Raw genomic sequence first — 19,170 nt, forward strand, 5'->3', positions numbered from 1 at the left:
CTTATTATAAATATTGGTCATCATCTCTACCAGTGAATGCAATTCTCCCCATATTACTTACCTCCTTCTGTAAGTCCTTATTCTCCCTCTCCAACAACTCCAACCTTGTGCCAGAGACAACGTTCTCTTTTGTGAAATGTGTTCGCTCTTCATCGTGTACTGTTATCGAGGAAATCGTTGTTTTAGCCGGTAGGAGACGATGGACGAGTTGTAGATGCTGGGATGCGACATGAAGGGGAACAATTGGGAGGCATGTGTTCTCAATTTTCTTAATCTCCAGATTTCGCCGCATGGGTTCTCAATATTTTTGGAAATACAAGGGATTATATTATTGTTCTTTATAATCATACGCTATGGCACAAACACCTCCTCTGTTTCAGCTATCCAATTATTCCCTCTAGCGTTCGTGCCAATTCACGTTCCTGGCCCCACCACTATTCATCTTCCTTATCACTTCCACAGGCATCTTTGGGATAGACTGTCTCAAGCCAGATTGTAGAAGAACTCGACTACCATTATGCAACTCGGATTTATAATTGCTAAACAACCAAATATCGTGGTCAGACAGTCTCGCACCCTCGGTAACAAGCTCTTGGTCCTCGTCCTCCCCATCTCCATACGGTCTCCACACAACCTGTAGATTGGTAATTCTTTTTAATAATGAGTGCTAGATATATTACGACGAATGTTACTAAGAATGCACACCATTATTAATATTTACAACACTACAAGATAAATGCTAAAGCGACAACGATTTGTACTAATGAAGACAAAATCCTGTAGTGATGATTACTTAAGAATGATAAACATTTCAACAATTTATACTACTGAATGATAAATGTTGAACCAATTGTAAACAATTTTAGACCATTTACCTCATTTAGTTATAGCCCATCTAAAATGTACTTAGCATTATCCTCCTTGACATTTATTCTAGCCCACCGACCGATCTTTGGAAAACCACAAATCGCAGGGCCACACTGAGGACACAACGCAACAATATGCTCTCATGCCTAGCCCTACAAAAATAACATATTAGTAACACTACAACCTTCAACGAGCTTAGTCTACAAGTACTAAATATGTAATAAACAAATACCTGAACAAATGCCAAAAAAAACCCGACGGTTTTCGTACCCTTACTCGCACGGTAAAGTTAACTCTACAAGTGTGCGAGCATAGTAGCACCCCATGCATACTTGTTGACTTCGTCTAAGTCTTCTAGGTATTGTAACCACAAGTAACTTATTCTCGAACCAGAACAATCGGAAAATAAAGTAAGACCAAAAAAATAAAAAAGAAAGTCGCACAACTCTTGGTCATCTCTTTCAGATGCACATGTAGATGATCGGCCTTTCCATTTATTATGAAAAAAAGAAACTTTCATCGATGTGGAATTGCTTCCACCAGAAATACATTGACTCTAGTCGTCCATCGACATTCCTAGAAGGGACATGCACTTTTTCCTTGCATTATAGTTTGAATCTCATAATAGGACAACACTGCCATGACACTTAAGGCCAATGATCTGCACCATATCTTCTAGGGTCATGGTGGTCTCAAAAGAATCAAACTGGAATGTGTTCGTATGATGATTCCACTTATTTACCAGGTGGGTCATGGTGTTCCGTCACGTTTCAAAATAATGATGGTCTAGAAGGCCACCGAAGTGCATGTTTTGTAATTGATCATTCTGATATACACTCAGCTAAATATACCACGACAGAACTACAGGCCACTGACACCGCCCTTCGAGCTTTTCACCTAGTGCCCCACTTCTCTTATGACCTCTCTATAACACAAAATAACATATTATTCATATCAATTATAAATTAGTCTCATTTGTACTTATACACCTAGCTGTAAACAGTAATCACTATAGATAATAATCGTTGTACACACACTATCACAGTAATCACTATACATAGTAATACCTATCACAATAATCGCTATCACAAAAATCACTATACATAGTAATCGCTAACACATTAATTTGTGATAGACAAGATGGATTTACGTGCTTTGGTCACACTTTTCTCCGTTTCAACCCATCCCTCCAACCTCTGCTTTTCTTGTTGCTCCACTACCTCCCACTGCTTTTCTACTACTACCGTCCCTCGCTCCATTAACTCTGTCGTCTGCTTTTTAATTTCTTCCTTTCTTTGTCTTTCTTTCTCTTCCTCATACTTTTTCCTTTCCCTATCCTCCTCTTCCTCCTCCTGCTTTTTCCTTTCTCTTTCCTTCTCTTCCTCAACCTTTTTCTCCTTCCTTTACCTTTCCTTCTCTTCCTTATCCTCTTTATCCTTCCTTTGCTTTTCCTTTTCTTCCTCAACATCCTTCTTCTTCCTTCGCCTTTCATTCTCTTTCTCATCCTGATGCTTCTTTCATTCCTTCTCTTCCTCCTTTTTCAATTGCCTTTCCCTTACCTCCTCCTCCTCCTTATTCTTTTTTTGCCCCACCCTCTCCTCTGCCTTCTTTATTTGCCTTATCCTCTTTCTCTGTGTTGAATACTCCTTGATCATCTTTTGCCTTTTCCTCTCAAACTCCTCCTCCTTATTCTTCAATTACCTTTTTTTCTCATCCTCATCATTCTTTTTTTGACTTTCCCTCTCCTCCTCCTTTATTTGCCTTTGCTTTTCATTCTCCTCCTTCTTCCTTTGCATTTTTTTCTCTTCGTCATTCTTCTTCTTCATATTTAGTTCTTCCTCATTCTTCCTTTAATCTTCATCCTCAATATCTGATGGATAATCCTTTGCATAATACAATTCCAATGCTTTGTCCCTGTCTTTATCATTCTCAATCTTCATTATATTTTGGTATCTTTCATAACGCTCAGATAGATGAGACTGGTGGATAACTTCTATAATACTCATCCCATAGAACGTCGCGGTATTTCTTCTTTGACGAACTGCAGACATTGCTAACCTGCACAACAAATATATTTAACCGCATCATTATATGTTACAATCGCCTTCCCAAATATATAATAATACAAATCGTCACAATATTTGGCTTCATAAGTAAACATCGTTGTAAGATTTAGCAAACTTAAGTACAAATTGAGGTAACTTTATAAATACACATCGCTATTGCTTGAAATGTATAAATCGTTACGGATTCAAACTTACAAATCGTTGTATAAATCACAACCTTCATAAGTACATATCGTTGAAATGTTTGACCTTCCTAAGAACCAATCGTGCTAACAGTTTTTCGATGCCCACAAGGTGAATAGGTACAAATCGATTTATTTTTGTATGATAATAGGTATTATTTAGCATGAAGACGACCACCCAGTTGTAAGATTTAGCATTCAGATTTACAAATCGATTCGTTTGCATACCGAAACCTTACACGAAACTCACCGAAACGATAAGAGTTTTGGTAATCTGACAGTGGAGTAATAAACACCCAGAAGGTAAACGCAATAGACGGTGACAACAATGCTGCCACTGCGCATAAGACGACAAAGAATGCTCTGGCGGCAGCAGAAGAAAGTAAAAGATGCTCCGACGATAGCAGAAGAAAGCAAAGGATGCTCCGGTAGACTTTGCTGCGTAGGGCGAAAATATAATGTTTGGACTTTTTAAATCCTTAAGATAAACCTTCCTACGCAAACTTTGCAGCAAATTTTGACGCGTTCTCGATGCGTCGTTTCACTTTTCTAGGTGGAGGGCAGTTTTATCCTTTTTATGAACCGACATTTAAGTTTTCTAAATAGAAGACATTTTTGTCCATTTTATAACGAGAATGACGATAAAGGGTACTTAAGTCTTTGCAACCGCATCAGATTCTGATGTTGACACACATGGGATAAGAGCCAAACATGATCTTATAAGTAGTGTTCATTGCGACCCCGATCACAAGATGTAGCTAACGTCAGCCTTGGGGGGGCATATAACCTGCTTCGTCCCACCCACGTAGAGGTTATATACGCCATCAAATTACTCCTTCTTTCCTAAATTAGAACACTTGAGAAGGTTATACTCGGATGGCGGAAGTAAGCGGTAAACTTTACTTAAATACTCAGTTGACTTCCTGAAGCTAAAACTGAAGCACGGATCGTCTTGGCTTTGTTCGAGTGTGCGAGTGCACCTTTGCGAGTCAGAAATTTCTGGAACGGATACGCACAGAGACCATGTCACCGAGCGGTCTACAGTAGTCCAGACTCCAAATTCCCAAGGCCTGTTGGGTACGACGTACTTCGTTACCGACTTACCGTCATAGCCAGCGTGCCCTCTCCCTCTCTCTCTCTCTCAGCACAAGAGAACGCGTGGATCAAGTAGGGCAGCAGCGTTTCCATTCATTATCTGCTACTTTCAACTCTCCCCCCAGCCGATCTCAAATCTATGCTATTAGCAATCAATCGCACACTCTCTATCCTGTTGCTTCTTCGTTTTGCTCCTACTTCTCGCATCCAACAGCTGTGGAGGGCGTTCAAATCGTGAAAGAAATATCGCAGTTTGGCAGAGGTTTTCTTTCGTAGAAAACTTGTTGGTGTGCTCAATAATTCAGCTGGGTACGAACGAATGACCGCTTTGCTTTTCGGTGGCAGTTGAGGCAAATAAGAGCTGAGCATCTAACATTCAAACGACCAAAAGGTTTTTATTGGTGCGTTAGTTTAGATCAAGGGTTGCTTGTGATGACACTGTTCAAGTGGCGACACATGGTCCCGCATCGACGGCCATGATTATGCGGGCTTTTATCTTTTTCTGCAGATATCTTGATAGATGAGGGTGGAAGATCTCTTTGTTAGCATCTTGAATAAGTCCTTTTTTTGAAAGAAATTTGAATAAATCGTATTGAGGCATAGAATTTTGCAACGTAATCAGTTCATGCAGAAAGCGATCTTGCTTATGAAGCAATGATCTTCACAGCTCTATTAACATCTGTGGGCATCAACCTTGGCCTCTGTGTTCTGTTTTACACATTGTATTCTATATTGAGGAAGCAGCCATGGAACGCCCATGTCTACGTTCCTCGTCTCGTTGCAGAGAAGAAAGTCCAACGGGGAGGTCAGTTCCAGTTGGAGTGGCTGTTGCCTTCAACTAGTTGGATAAAGAGGGCATGGCAGCCGTCCGAGGAGGAGCTACTGTCAATCGCAGGGCTTGATTCTGTGGTTTTCATGCGCATATTTATCTTCAGGTAATGATTTCTATCGTATCAAATCGGAAAACCGCAACTCTTGAGCCATCAACAAGTTGAAAGAAAATAACATTATATGCTGGTGCAACATCCTAGGCGAAAATGGAAAATTTAAGCGTTCTCCAGGCATTATCTTTTGCGATCAGCTACGGCAAATTTATACACTTTGGCCATTTGAGAACATACTTTTTTGATTGATCTTATGAGCAATTGAGCATAGAGCCTTTTGTTAAGCTTCATTCCTCTGACCTCTTTTATTCCTTTGAGTGAGCATACACAACCCTCCTCTGAGTCTCTGTTTTATATAAAACAAACAGATGCATGTTCATGTCCATACATATGCTTATGTTTGCAACAAGTATGCTTGCATTTTATTTACTTGCATATTTTTCACACATTTCATGATATAACCATCTTGTAGCAATATGTACACAGACACATTTTATCTGAAGGTGTACATATCTACAGTCCTTACATGTGATATCATATGGACATGACTCAAATATGCTTTTCAATGCTGTCAATTTATAAGATCTGGCAGAGGAATTACTGAACTATGAGCTGGCTCTAAAATATATAATCTTCTAAATGTGCTTATGATATGTACTCTTCCAAATGTGCATTTGCATCTAAAATTAATGATCTTGTAAAGGTGCTTTTTGCATTGCGTTTAAGATTTTTGTGACAAATCATTGTTTTGGTGCAATCAATCATCAATTGTCTATTAGAAGCATCAACTACAATTTTGCACATCCATTCATTAACATCTCTTAGTATTATAATTGAAGGTTGAAGATTATATTGACCCTAATAAACTATGGTTGTCCAGAATCCAGATATAAATTATCATAGACCATAAAGATAAGTAGAAATATAATAAAGCTATAGAGCTAAAAACTGAAAAAAAAGTGGCCAACTGCAGTAATTGAAAAAGGTTGAAGATCGTATTGACCTTAGTACCCTACAGGAGGCTACTCTCTCTTCAAACAGAGAAAAAAGAGGCTAGATGGAAAATACAGTAGACAATCAGAAAGTCCAAGAGTTAGAAATACAAGAAAACAATGGATCTATAAAAACAAAGGAACGGTGCCCACTGTAATTTCATCTGCGCTAAAGAATTTAGTTCAGACAAAGATGATTATGTGGAATGTTTACAAAGAAATATGGATCTCTTTTGTAGACCTATGGCATTTCAACCACTCTGTCCTCTAGAAATACCTTAAAATTTTATGATCAGATATGTTGAGTGTGGATGGAGGTGGTTCATGTGAACCAATCGCTGGCACAATGCATATTACTTTAGAATGTGAGCTATTAGAATGGATGGAAATCTGTAGAAAATAAGAGGCTTTATCTGTCTGTATTTGCTGACCTATGAAGGCTCAGTACATGGTGTTCATTTGACATAATTGCATGAGGTGGATGACTTCTTTTTGGTTGATGATGCATTTGGCTCTTCAACCACTGTATATGATTGGAAATATGTTGAGGGATTAATGATATATAAGTGGGATATGGATATTTCATTTTATGGGATCCTGATATGCATACACATTACGTGCATATGTACCATCTGCTTTGATGTTGGAGATCCTTTGCCTCCTTTGGAACAACACATATCTTTCAATTTTTAATTTACTCACTGGTAATCTTATTAGCTTTGGCGGATGCATTTTCTGATTATTTCTATCATATTATTAAGTTGTTGTGTTTCTTCGTCTTTCCCTCTCATGTTTATTTGTTTATCTAATTTTGTTATGTTTATGCATGTGACAGCTTGAGAATATTTTCAATTGCTGGAGTCATAGGGATATTTATTCTTCTTCCAATAAATTATTTTGGGCAGCAATTAAGTGCTATAGATTTTGCAAACATTCCAAATCAATCCTTGGACCTGTTTAGCATTTCAAATGTGAAGAATGGCTCAAAATGGTAATGTGCTTCTCCTTGTTTTTTCTTGGTTTAATATATGTATGATTTGTTTTATCTAATTGAGTTAACACATGCATATTATTAATGATTTATGCATGTCTATGTGCAAACATATTACAATCTAAGTAGTTAAAAGCACTAGTCGGAACCTAGGTGGCATTCTCCTAAAAGGCCTAGTTGGTGCCCATGCAGATTAGTTGGCCTAGTCAGGACCCAAACACAAAAAATATTACAACAATTTTTTTAAAATAATAGAAAATATGTATTCAACACATTTTATGAAGCTAAACAATTGAAACTGAAAAAACACATGATTCATGAATGAAGCTAAACAATTAAAGCACAGTTAGATTTCTGACATTCAAATCCATCTAAATAAATATTTGTTTAGCTGTGTCGCCTCGAGATCCACAAGATAATGTAGTAAAAAAATATAAAAAACATAAAATAAGAAAAAACTGAAAACACAACCAAGACACAATTATAGCCTAGGTAGTTTGAGCGGCCTAGGTGGGATTTTAACTACTAAGGTTATAACTAACACATGGCATGCATGGAGACACACGATCTAGTGAAATAAAAATTTGGTCAAAGTCACTACACTTTCCTATGATATACTCTCACCATGAAGATCTGTAGAAGACTAGGATGACGAAAGTCATGCTTCCCAATGATAGTTTAATCAGATGAAAGCATTTCCTGGCAGTTAGCAATATGAAAATAATTCCTTGTAGTTGGCACACAAGGTCTCCGCCTTCCTGGCTAGGGACAGCCATAGTTTGTCACTTGGCATGGGACAACCACATTTTGAGATCCATGAGGACATCCCTTGCCACAAGGTCAAAGCTGCGCATACTCCCCAATGGGTTGGGGCCCCTCAAGGGTTTTACCAATGGAAGGCCTGCCAATGTTCAGTTGATTTATTTATTTATTTATTTTTTTGGTGGGGTGGAGGGGTGGGGGAAGAGAGGGGTAGGTCTATGGTGGCCTGGCCAAAAAAATTAAAAAAATGTAGTTATTTAACTGAGCTAACTTTGAGATTGGTCATCTTAAGGACTAGTGCAATCATTAAACTTATTCATGCATGCACATGCTGACCCTATAAATGCAAAGAAGCTCCTGCAACTGCAACTGCTTTTTCAGTTCCCCTAACTCAGCAGGTGCCATGCGATACGGAGCGCGTGAAACTGGTGCTGTACCAGGCACTAGCTCGATCGAGAACTCAATTTCTCGATGCGGAGGCAAACCCGGCAAATCCTCGGGAAAAACATCCGGGAATTCGCGGACAACGTCTAACTGCTCCAAGGACGGCGCCTGACTGTCTTGAGCAGAAACACTGGCCAAGAATACCATGCAACCCTTCTTGTGGTACTTGGAGACCTTCAAAGCTGACACGATTTTCACCCCATCGGTTGGTTTCGTCGAATGGCACAACAATGCAGACAATTTGGGGTGCTCCAAGATTACCTTCCTGCCCCGACACTGGAGGGTCACATTATGCTTGGACAACCAGTCCATGCCCAAGATGACATCATAGAATGTCATATCCAAAATGACCAAATCGGCCGACAACTCATGGCCTTCTATCACCACGCCTACGGACGGAAAATGCTTCCCGCAGGAAGAGGATGCACCCATAGGTGACATCACATCAAGAGCCCTTTCGAGGCTAGATGGAACCAAATCAAGCAACTTTGCAAACGAAGAGAAAATAAAGCTGTGTGTTGCACCCGAATCAAACATAACACGTGCAAAGTGTTCGGCAACTAAGAATATACCTTCGATCAGATCAGCCTGATCATCCTGGGAGGTTGCTGTCGCTGCGTAGACCCGTCCATTGGTCTTGCGCTGACCCTGCTGCTGTTGAGGCCTCTGCTGCTGTGGTTGTTGCGGCTGTCCACCCGGAACCGCAGACTTGTTCGGACAGAAGGGGGCAATGTGCCCTGGCTGCTGGCACTGGTAGCATACCCCCTTAAACGATGGGCAAAAACCTAATGGATGATTCTTGCCGCATCTGCGACATGTCGGTTGGGCCTTCCCCTGTTGTCTCCGCGGCTGAGGTCGGCCCTGTTGCGCGCCCTGCTGTCGCCCGTCCCAGGTCCGCTGCTTCTTTCCGTTCTGCACTCCTCCTGTTGGAGGGTTCTTCCTAGTCCCGCCTGAAGAACCTCCTCCGCTGCCACCCTTCTTCTGAAAACCACCTTTGGATCGTTCCCAGTCCTCGGTCAGTACGGTGGCCGACTCGATCGCCTCGGCTAGGGTAGAAGGACGACCCCCGAGCACACGAGTCCGCAACCCGTCCTTCAGTCCACGCACGAATCTAGCCGCCCTTGCCTTCTCATTCTTGAAGAGGTTTGGGCTATACTTCTCAAGACTCCGGAACTTAGTAGTGTATTCCACTAGACTCATGGTCCCCTGAGTCAGATCGAGGAACCTTTGTTGCATCTGCTCCTCGGCGTAAGGGGGAAAGTAGGCGTCCAGAAACTCCTCCCTGAACGTCTCCCAAGAAATCTCATCCCAATCAGCAAATTTCACCCTTCGCAGGGTGTCCCACCAGTTCATGGCATCGCCCTTTAAGCGGTACGTGCCAAAGGGCGTCTTTCTCTCCTCAGGGACAAGTAAGACGTCAAACACCCGCTCAATCTCCTCGACCCAGCTCGCAGCTGCCTCTGGGTCTGCCTTTCCTGAAAAGGAAGGTGGGTCCAACTTCAGAAACCGCTCGAACGAAACGCCACCTGCGTTGGGAACAATATTGACCAGAGGGTCACGAGTCGCTGCCTGCACGGCTGCCTGTGCAGCCTGTGCCGCTTGGGCCGTTTGTGCAGCTTGTGCCGCCATAGTCTCAGTTAGGGTATGGATGGTCTCCATCATGAAATCTCTTTCCTCCTGCCAGTTCGTGGGAGCAGCAGTAGAAGACGAAGCGCCTCTACGGGTATAGTGCGACATCTACAATGCACCACCTTTTTCAAATTAGACTATTATTGACACTACCCCTTTAGGGTTGATCATAAACAGTATTCGTTCCCGAATCACATCAGACTTTTAATTCACACCAAAGAACATTAAATTTTAAGTAACATAATCACACATGACTTATATAAAGTAAGTAAAAGTATTAAGCAACATACCAGTGAAGAAGAATGCTCTGGAGGACGAGTCACAACTTGTTGACGCTTCAGGACAGGGCTCACATACCAATTATGAGAATTAAACATTAAAAGACGATAAAATTGCAAGTATTTGTGGTCGCTCTGATACCAAACCTGTAACGACCCCAACTCATCCACTTTGAAAATGCGGAATTTTTTTTTCTAAAACAATGCGAAAAACTTCCCAGAGACCCGGGGTCCTCACAGTTCCAATTCCAACTGGATAGCCACAAACCACAAAAGAACTTGCAATTGACATCCATAACTAACCATTATCTTTATTCATGAATTAAAAACAAATCTCAAAATAAAGTGTCTGACTCAAGTATCTACTGAAGACAATAAGCAAATAACAAGAACACTAGACTGAAAAACCAAAATAAAGAGCCACTCTGTCCACAAAGAAGATTGTCAAAACTCGTTGTGACCCTCGCGCCCTCGCAGTAGCTGTCGACTTCACTGATCACCTGTTCCTGCGAAAAACCAATGAAGTAGGGTGTCAGAATCGAAATCCTGAGCACATCTACTTCTTAATGAAACAAATGAGATAACGAGTGAAGATGAGATATCATGTAACAATTAATGGAATTGCATACAAGACAGTTTATAGCAACTGAGAATTTATTCATGCAACAATTATAATTGCTAAGCATGCAAAGACAGTAAAGCAACATTATCTACTAAAATTTCAGCATGCAACAAGAATTAAACATTCAACACTTACCCTCATGTACTGAGTAAGGAAACCATTAAAGTATGCATGATCTAATGCATAACAGGAAAAATGCATGTCTTTTATGCAATGCATGAATCATTTTATTATCTTCCATTTAAGTCTTTTGTTTCCTTATGCATGCCCTATTAAATGCATACAACTTTAAGTTTCTCTTTTTAATTACCGTTGCTCGCAGATACACCAAACGGGTACAAACCCCGAGTTTAAGTTAGGTTCCCAGGGTAGCTTAGCACACAATTTATATTTTATTACTGGGTTCTAACTTAGCCCTCGACCGAATCACCTTCGGAACATTAGACCTCCACATCTAATGTCGGGGACACAAGGGACAACCCACGCCCACAAGTGCCACTTCCTTGGTACCAAAACAACAGCTGTGTCAAACACACCACTCCCGGGTAAAGTGACGGACTCTCCCTGAAACCGTGGCCAGGAGAAGGAACCTCAATATCGGGTTCAGGGGACCAAAATTAAGCACACGGAGTTTTGTATCCTCACAGTCTCCCCAAGACCGGATTTCTAAGATCCCCATTCTCCAGATGGGTGATCCCAGAAGGTATATTACACTGTGCTTTATTATTTCTTTTATTTAAATTTTAATTTCTTAAGTTTTGCAACATCACATGCAAAAAGAAAGAATAAAAGCTCGCATCTACCTCGCGAGAGCCATCACAGGACTCCGGCCTGTGGAAACATATATAACAGTGCAATAAAGCTGAGATATTTATGAAGCATGATCTTTGAAATGCATTGAAATGAGTAAGGGAAAATATTCCCACAGCTCGGGTTTACCAAACCCTCGATGATTCATTTTGATCACCGGAACACTAATACAGGGATCACAAATTCAATACCATCTTTAATTTCTAAGACATATCAGAATTAAACCATGGATGAATTATCATCTCATTCTAACCATTCAAATTAAAATAAGAATGCCTAACAACATGATAAATCTGATGCCAATTCATTTAAACAATATCAATATTTTCCAACCATTCAAATTAAAATAAGAATGCCTAACAGCATGATAAATCCGATGCCAATTCATTTAAACAACATCAATATTTTCCAATCATTCAAATTAAAGTAGGAATGCCTAACAGCATAATAAATCTGATGTCGATTCATTTAACAATATTAATATTGTCCAACCATTCAAATTAAAATAAGAATGCCTAACAGCATGATAAATCTAAATGTTTTTCCATAAAATTTCATATCGATATATGAAAACGCAAAATGGGTCAACAAGGATGGATCAGAAGCTAAGAAAATATTTATATTCATAATGGAAGATTAGGATGGATCACAAAGAGAGTTGACTTGATTCGGTTTGAAAGAGAACATACACTGTATGATTCACAGATACGTACATGCATCATAGTGATATATTCATGTATAAAGAAAAATACAAATTGAGACTTGGTATCTAAAAAAAAACATGACTTAATATGATGTGTAGAAAAACAAATCAGCCCAGAAAGGCTTATAACTTAAATCCCATCCTTCTCTTACTGTCCATAACTTAATCCAACAGTTTAAGCATCTTTGTTATTATATATATATATATTTTTTTATGTTTTTGTTGCAACTCTGCCCAGCCCAGCCAACCTTGATGGCTGGGCTTAACAGCATATACACAAGCCCAGTGTGGGCCTGCGTATGCTGTCAACAAAATCAGCATAAAAGAAATTTTATTTACGCACATACCTGAAAAAAAAAAAATATCATGCGTATTTTATTTTATTTTTTTTTTTGCAAAGGAGAAGAAACCCAGCCCAGCCGACCCTGTCGGCTGGGTCCAAAAGCGTACACACAGGTCCAGTTTGGATCTGTGTAGGCTGTCAAAGGTGACAGCAAAAACCCCCCACAAAAACTGGTTATCTTTTGTTTTTGTTAGAACACACACCTGCCCCAGCCCAGCCGACCTTGTTGGCTGGGCTTAGCAGCATATACACAGGCCCAGTGTGGGCCTGTGTATGCTGCCAGCAATCAACAACATACTTATCTTGCAACTCAAAGTTTTTTTTTTTTCTATACATCAAAGCACAGGAGGTGCAAGGGAGTAACAGTGGAACTGTTCTCCAAGATTTCCATCGACTGCTGCATGAAATCAAACCTCCACCGATGCCTCATTTGAAATCAAAAAGAGGTACCCGTACCTTTTTCACGGTGGTTTTCCGGTGGCTGGAGGCTGCTGTCGTGAAGAAGGGAGGGTGGATGCTGCTTGCCGCGACCCTCAATGGCAGCCGGTAGCCCACGCTGCCTGACGATGGTGGTTTGCCCTCCGGCGTGCGCACACCGAGCGAGAGAGAGAGAGATGGGGAAAGATGGGGAAGAGAGAGCCCGAGTGAAGAGGGCATAACCCCCTCTTCACCCCCCTTTTATCGACCCCAGGCCCCCTCCTTCCTCGCCGAGATGGGAGGGGGTCGGTTACGCCTTGCGTAACACCCCCTTCCCCCCCTTTCCTAACCTGCTAGGGTTTATCGGGCAACCCTTATCGGGTTGCCCTTCCTATTTTAAAAAGCTATTAGTTGGGGTGGGGCTCGGGTCCGAACCCGGGACCCGCAACCCAGCCCCAAAACAAAATGGGTCCACAAGTAGATCCAAATGGATCCACTGTGGATCCTCGAATTAAATTAAAAATTCTAAATTAGAAAAATTTTCATTTATTTTTTTTATTACCCTTTAAATCAAGATTTCAATTAATCAATACTAATTACTCACCCTTTATGGGTCCTGGATCCGTAATGTGGATCTAGGCCCAAATTGAAAAATTTGAGATATTTTCAAATAAGAAATCTTGGGTTTTACAGCAGGAGTTGATGGATCAGGGATTCATTCGCCCCAGTGTCTCGCCCTAGGGAGCTCCCGTCTTGTTCGTGAAAAAGAAGGACGGATCATTTCGGTTGTGCATCGATTATCGGATGCTTAACCAGGCGACAATAAACAATAAGTACCCGTTGCCACGCATCGAGGATCTGTTCGATCAGTTGCAGAGGGCCAGGATCTTCTCAAAGATCGACCTTAGATCTGGGTACCATCAACTCAGAATTAAGGGAGATGATATCTCCAAGACGGCCTTCCGGACCAGGTATGGGCATTACGAATTTACGGTCATCCCCTTTGGACTCACTAACGCTCCTGCAACGTTCATAGATCTCATGAATAGGGTGTTCAAACCCTTTTTGGACACCTTCATGATCGTGTTCATCGACGACATCTTGGTGTATTCAGATAGCTGGGAGCAACATTGTGAGCACTTGAGAGTTATTCTCGAAACCTTGCGAAAGAAGCGGTTGTTCGCTAAGTACTCTAAGTGCGAGTTTTGGCTCGAGGAGATCATGTTTTTGGGACATGTCATCTCCAAGGAAGGTGTGTCCGTGGATCCAGCGAAAGTCGAGGCTGTACTCAGTTGGCAGCAACCGAGGAATGTTCGTGACATTCGGAGTTTTCTTGGATTAGCTGGGTATTACCGAAGATTTATCCAGGACTTTTCTAAGATCTCTCTACCCTTGACGCAGCTCCTGAAGAAAGAAGCTAAGTTCGTGTGGGACGACATGTGTGAGAGCAGTTTTCAGATGTTGAAGGAACGTCTTACGACTGCTCCTATTTTGGCCTTACCTTCGGGTCAAGGCGGCTTCGTGATTTACACAGACGCTTTCGGGACAGGTTTGGGTTGCGTCTTAATGCAGAACGATAGAGTGATCGCCTATGCATCGCGCCAACTTAAAATACATGAGAAGAATTACCCGACTCATGACTTGGAGTTAGCAGCGGTGGTCTTCGCATTGAAGATATGGCGGCACTATTTGTATGGGGAGCGATTCGAGACTTTTACAGATCATAAGAGCCTAAAATATTTGTTCTCGCAGAAGGAGCTGAATATGAGGCAGCGACGTTGGCTGGAATTCCTCAAGGATTACGACTTTACCTTGTCCTACCACCCAGGAAAAGCGAACGTTGTGGCCGACGCTCTGAGCCGCAAGTCTCCCAGCGTTTCCGTAAACTTGTTATTTGCGGGGTGGAAGCTGATCGAGGATCTGATATCGTGGGAACCGTTTGCGGTCACTCCAGTTTCGATCAGTCTTTCCAGCATGGTAGCTCAGCCTGAGCTATTGTCAAAGATCTTTGTCAGTCAGAAGATCGATGCGCAGTACGAAAAGCTGAAGGCTCTAGCGCAGCGGGCCGATACCCCCTTCCGACTGAGTGACGAAGGAGGTGTATGGCGTAAGGATCGTCTCTGGGTGCCAGAAGATCCTTTTTTGAGAGATGAGATTCTCGCTGAGGCCCACAAGTCCAAGTACACGATCCACCCGGGCGGCACAAAGATGTTCAAAGATTTGCAGCGCAGATATTGGTGGAATGGAATGAAGCGGGACGTAGCCGAGTACGTTTCGAAGTGCTTGACTTGCCAACAGGTTAAGATCGAGCACCAACGACCATGCAGAGTGATGCAACAAATGGAGATTCCACAATGGAAGTGGGAGGACATCACGATGGACTTCATCGTCGGTTTGCCGAGGACGCGGAGGAAACACGATGCGATTTGGGTGATCGTGGATCGACTCACTAAATCGGCGCATTTCCTCCCTATACGGCTCAGTCAGTCACTGGACAGCTTGGCAGACCTCTATGTCAGGGAGATTGTGAGAGTGCACGGTATTCCTGTGTCAATCATCTCCGATCGTGACCCGAGGTTCACCTCCAGTTTTGGGGGCAGCTGCAGTTGGCCTTGGGCACAAAGCTAAAATTCAGCACCGCCTTCCACCCTCAGACTGATGGACAATCTGAACGCACGATTCAGACTTTGGAGGATATGCTGCGAGCGTGCATGTTAGACTGGAGGGGAGAATGGGACTCTCATACTGGGTTGGCAGAATTCGCGTACAATAATAGTTACCATGCCAGTATCGGTATGGCCCCTTACGAAGCCTTGTACGGGAAGCCTTGTCGATCACTCGTTTACTGGGATGAGGTTGGTGAACGAAGGCTAGATTCACCTATAGTGCTACAGCACTATACTCAGCAAGTGCAGATGATCAGGGAACGTCTGCGTACCGCGTAAAGTCGGCAGAAGTGTTACGCCGATCGTCGACGTAGAGAGCTCGTGTTCTCAACAGGAGATATGGTTTTTGTTAAGGTATCTCCTACCAAGAGCGTCTTCCGGTTCGGGAAAAAGGGAAAGCTGAGTCCGCGATTCGTCGGACCTTTTGAGATCCTGGAACGGATCGGCGAAGCGGCTTACCGCGTTGCGCTGCCTCCTCAGTACGCTCAGATTCACAACGTCTTTCACGTATCCATGCTGAGAAGATATGTTCACGACCCATCGCACATCATTCATTATGATGATGTGGATATCCAAAAGGACTTGACGTTCGAGGAAAGACCAGTGGCAATCGTTGATCGTCGAGACCAAGTGCTCAGGTCGAAGACGATTTCTCTTGTAAAAGTACGTTGGCAACACCATGGAATTAGTGAATGTACATGGGAGCTTGAGTCAGATATCAGGGATAAATACCCTGACTTGTATTTTGACCAATTTATGCTATAGAAATTTCGCGGACGAAATTATTTTAAGGAGGGTAGGATGTAATATAAAAAAAAAAATTGGTTTGGGCCGGATCCGGATCCGGATCCGACCCGGGCCACCGCCCCTCGCTGTCATTAAAAGACAGCGAGGCAGGCGGGAGGAGGGTTACGAAACCCCCCTCACCGCCACTTGCTCTCTGTCTCTCCGTTTCCCTCTCTCGCTCGTCCACGGTCACCGACGCCGGCGACCCCCGACAGCCGCCGCCACCGACATCGGCGACCCCCCTTCCTTCCGGCGAGCTCCTCTTCGGTGAGCTTCCTCCGAAAACCCCCTGGTACGCCATCGCTTCCTCTTTCTCCCTCTTTTCCCTCTCCGTCTCTTCTCTCTCTCTCCCTCACTTCTCTGTGTGCCCACGGGAGGGGTCAAACCCCCTCCCTGTGCCCCCTTTTTTGCAGGGGAGGGGCCCGACACCCCTCCCTGCTCTCCGTTATGGTAGGGGAGAGGGCTGAGCCCCCCTCCTTGCTTCCGTTACGGTAGGGGAGGGGCCGAGCCCCTCCTCCCTGTCCCTTTTAGTTGCGCCAGCAGGGGCCATTTTCCCCTGCCTTTCCGTGTGCCAGCAGGGGCCGATGGGCCCCTGCCTTCCTTTTTGCGAGCCAGTAGGGGCTTATGGCCCCTGCCTTTCTTGTTGCCAGCAGGGGCCCCTGCCTTGTTGCCAGCAGGGGCCGATAGGCCCCTGCCTCTCTTTTTGCTAGCCAACAGGGGCTTATGGCCCCTGCTTTTCTGTTTGCCAGCAGGGGTGTAAACACCCCAAATTTTCACTCACCTCCCCAACATTTCCACCAAGCATCAACATCCAGCCTCTGAAATCGCTGGAGGGCAAAATGGTCATTTTCTGAGCCCGGACCTTGCAAAAGTCTAAATTTCATCTGCAACTCTCAAAATTTCTCTATTTTGTCTCAGATAGTCAAAATCTTACTCCTGACAGGAGACAGACATCTCCAAGTCTTGATTCAAGATTGCATTTCATAAGACATGACATTGCATATCATTGCATGAGCATTTCAAATCACTGCACTGCACATCATGTCATTTCGAGGTCCAGAACTCTTGATTTCAAAATTTTCAATCCAGATTAGAATTTCAACTCTTTTCAAAATTGATTTCAAAACCCTGGGTCTTCAAAATTATCAATTCTTCCCATTTTACCCCCAGGACTCTGAATGTCAAAATATTTTCTCAGGAAAACAATATGGATAATTTTCAATAAATTTCAACTCAGATTTTGCCTTTTTGACAATTTCAAATATCTTTCTTTTACAAAATCGCCCTACAAGGGCCAACTCTTTCCAAAATTCCTGTTTTGCCCATTAGTCCAGATTTTATGAAAATTCCAAAAAGAAGTTGTGGTTTTATCCTTATTTCAATAAAGAAGCAATGTGAGACCCACACTGAGGTGGTGTCACACAAGCTTTCCTTTTGAAAATTTGAATTTTGAAAAACCCAAAAATATAGGAGCCTTGTCCCCTAGATTGGTGCCACTTGTCTTTTCTCTCTCCTCCCATTTACATGCTATGTGTCAGCATAGGGTTCACCTAGAGTCGGTGCCACATGTCACCCTCCCTCTTCTGCCAAGTGTCAGTGTGGGGCTACCTTAAGAAGCCGCCACATGTCTGCCATGTGTCAGTATCCATCCTGCGCCATGTGTCATTTCAAAGACTACCAGAAGATGCCAAGTGTCATAGGTTGTCCTGTCTAGAAAAAGTGGAGTTTGTCTCCTCTGAGGTGGCGCCACTTGAAGTGTGTCTCCTGCAGGGGACACGTGTCAACCCCTCCTTCCTTCTAGAAAAGTAGCCTGACACATGTCCTCTCCCTATTTTTTTTCAGAAAAGTAGGAAACATGTGTCACTCCTAAATTCCTACAAAAAAAGGTAGGCTTGTCTCCTCTGAGGTGGCGCCATCTGGAATGTCTCCTGCAGAGGACACATGACAAGCTCTCATTTCCTCAGAAAAAGCAAGTGCCATGTGTCATTTTCTGCTTTCTTCAGAAAAGCAAGAATTCAAATATTCAAAAATCCCCATAGGTGGCGAAAATCAAGAACTCCTACCTTTTTCATCCTGTCTGAGATGGCGCCACATGGCTTGGCCCACCTTCTCTCCCCTCTGCCACGTGTCATTCTCTGTTTCTTTCAGAAAAAGTAGAAGACACATGTCTTCTCCATACCTCTTTCAGAAAAGTAGGAGACACATGTCACTCCTGGCCTTCTTCAGAAAAAGCAAACCATTCAAAATTCAAACAAGGCACTAGGTGGCAAAAATCCTGAGCTCTGATTTTTCCAGATGGCGTGAGATGGCGCCACATGTCCCTTTCCCTCCTTTTCCTCCCTCTTGCCACATGGCATTGTAGGAGCCACCCTGAGGTGGTGCCACATGTCCACCCTCCATTCCTCCAGGGCCAACCTCCATTTGAATTTCAAACTCCCCCCTGAGGTGGCGCCATTTGAGTAAGCCTCTCCAGACAGCTGACACTTGTCCGCCACATGTCCAGACCTCCCTGCACCAGAAAAAGTAGAAAAAACCCCCCCCATGAGGTGGCGCATTTTGCTTCCTCCCTTCATGTTCTCCTGCCACATGGCATCGTAGGAGCCACTCTGAGGAAATGCCACATGTCAGCCCCT

General features: G+C 43.1%; 1 protein-coding gene across 1 annotated transcript in view; it reads left to right on the top strand.

The window, feature by feature from the left end:
- Positions 1-4,208: 4,208 nt before the first annotated feature.
- Positions 4,209-19,170, top strand: part of LOC149837615 (hyperosmolality-gated Ca2+ permeable channel 2.3-like) — a 214,014-nt gene continuing 199,052 nt past the window's right edge. Inside the window, exons 1-2 of the mRNA XM_090006148.1 lie at positions 4,209-5,145; positions 6,922-7,077. Of these exons, the coding sequence (XP_089862274.1) occupies positions 4,865-5,145; positions 6,922-7,077 (437 nt within the window). The 5' untranslated portion in view covers positions 4,209-4,864. The remainder of the gene's footprint in view (positions 5,146-6,921; positions 7,078-19,170) is intronic.

This window comes from Nuphar pumila, chromosome 5 (genome assembly GCF_984573655.1).
Source record: "Nuphar pumila chromosome 5, dmNupPumi1.hap1.1, whole genome shotgun sequence".
Lineage (NCBI taxonomy): Eukaryota > Viridiplantae > Streptophyta > Magnoliopsida > Nymphaeales > Nymphaeaceae > Nuphar > Nuphar pumila.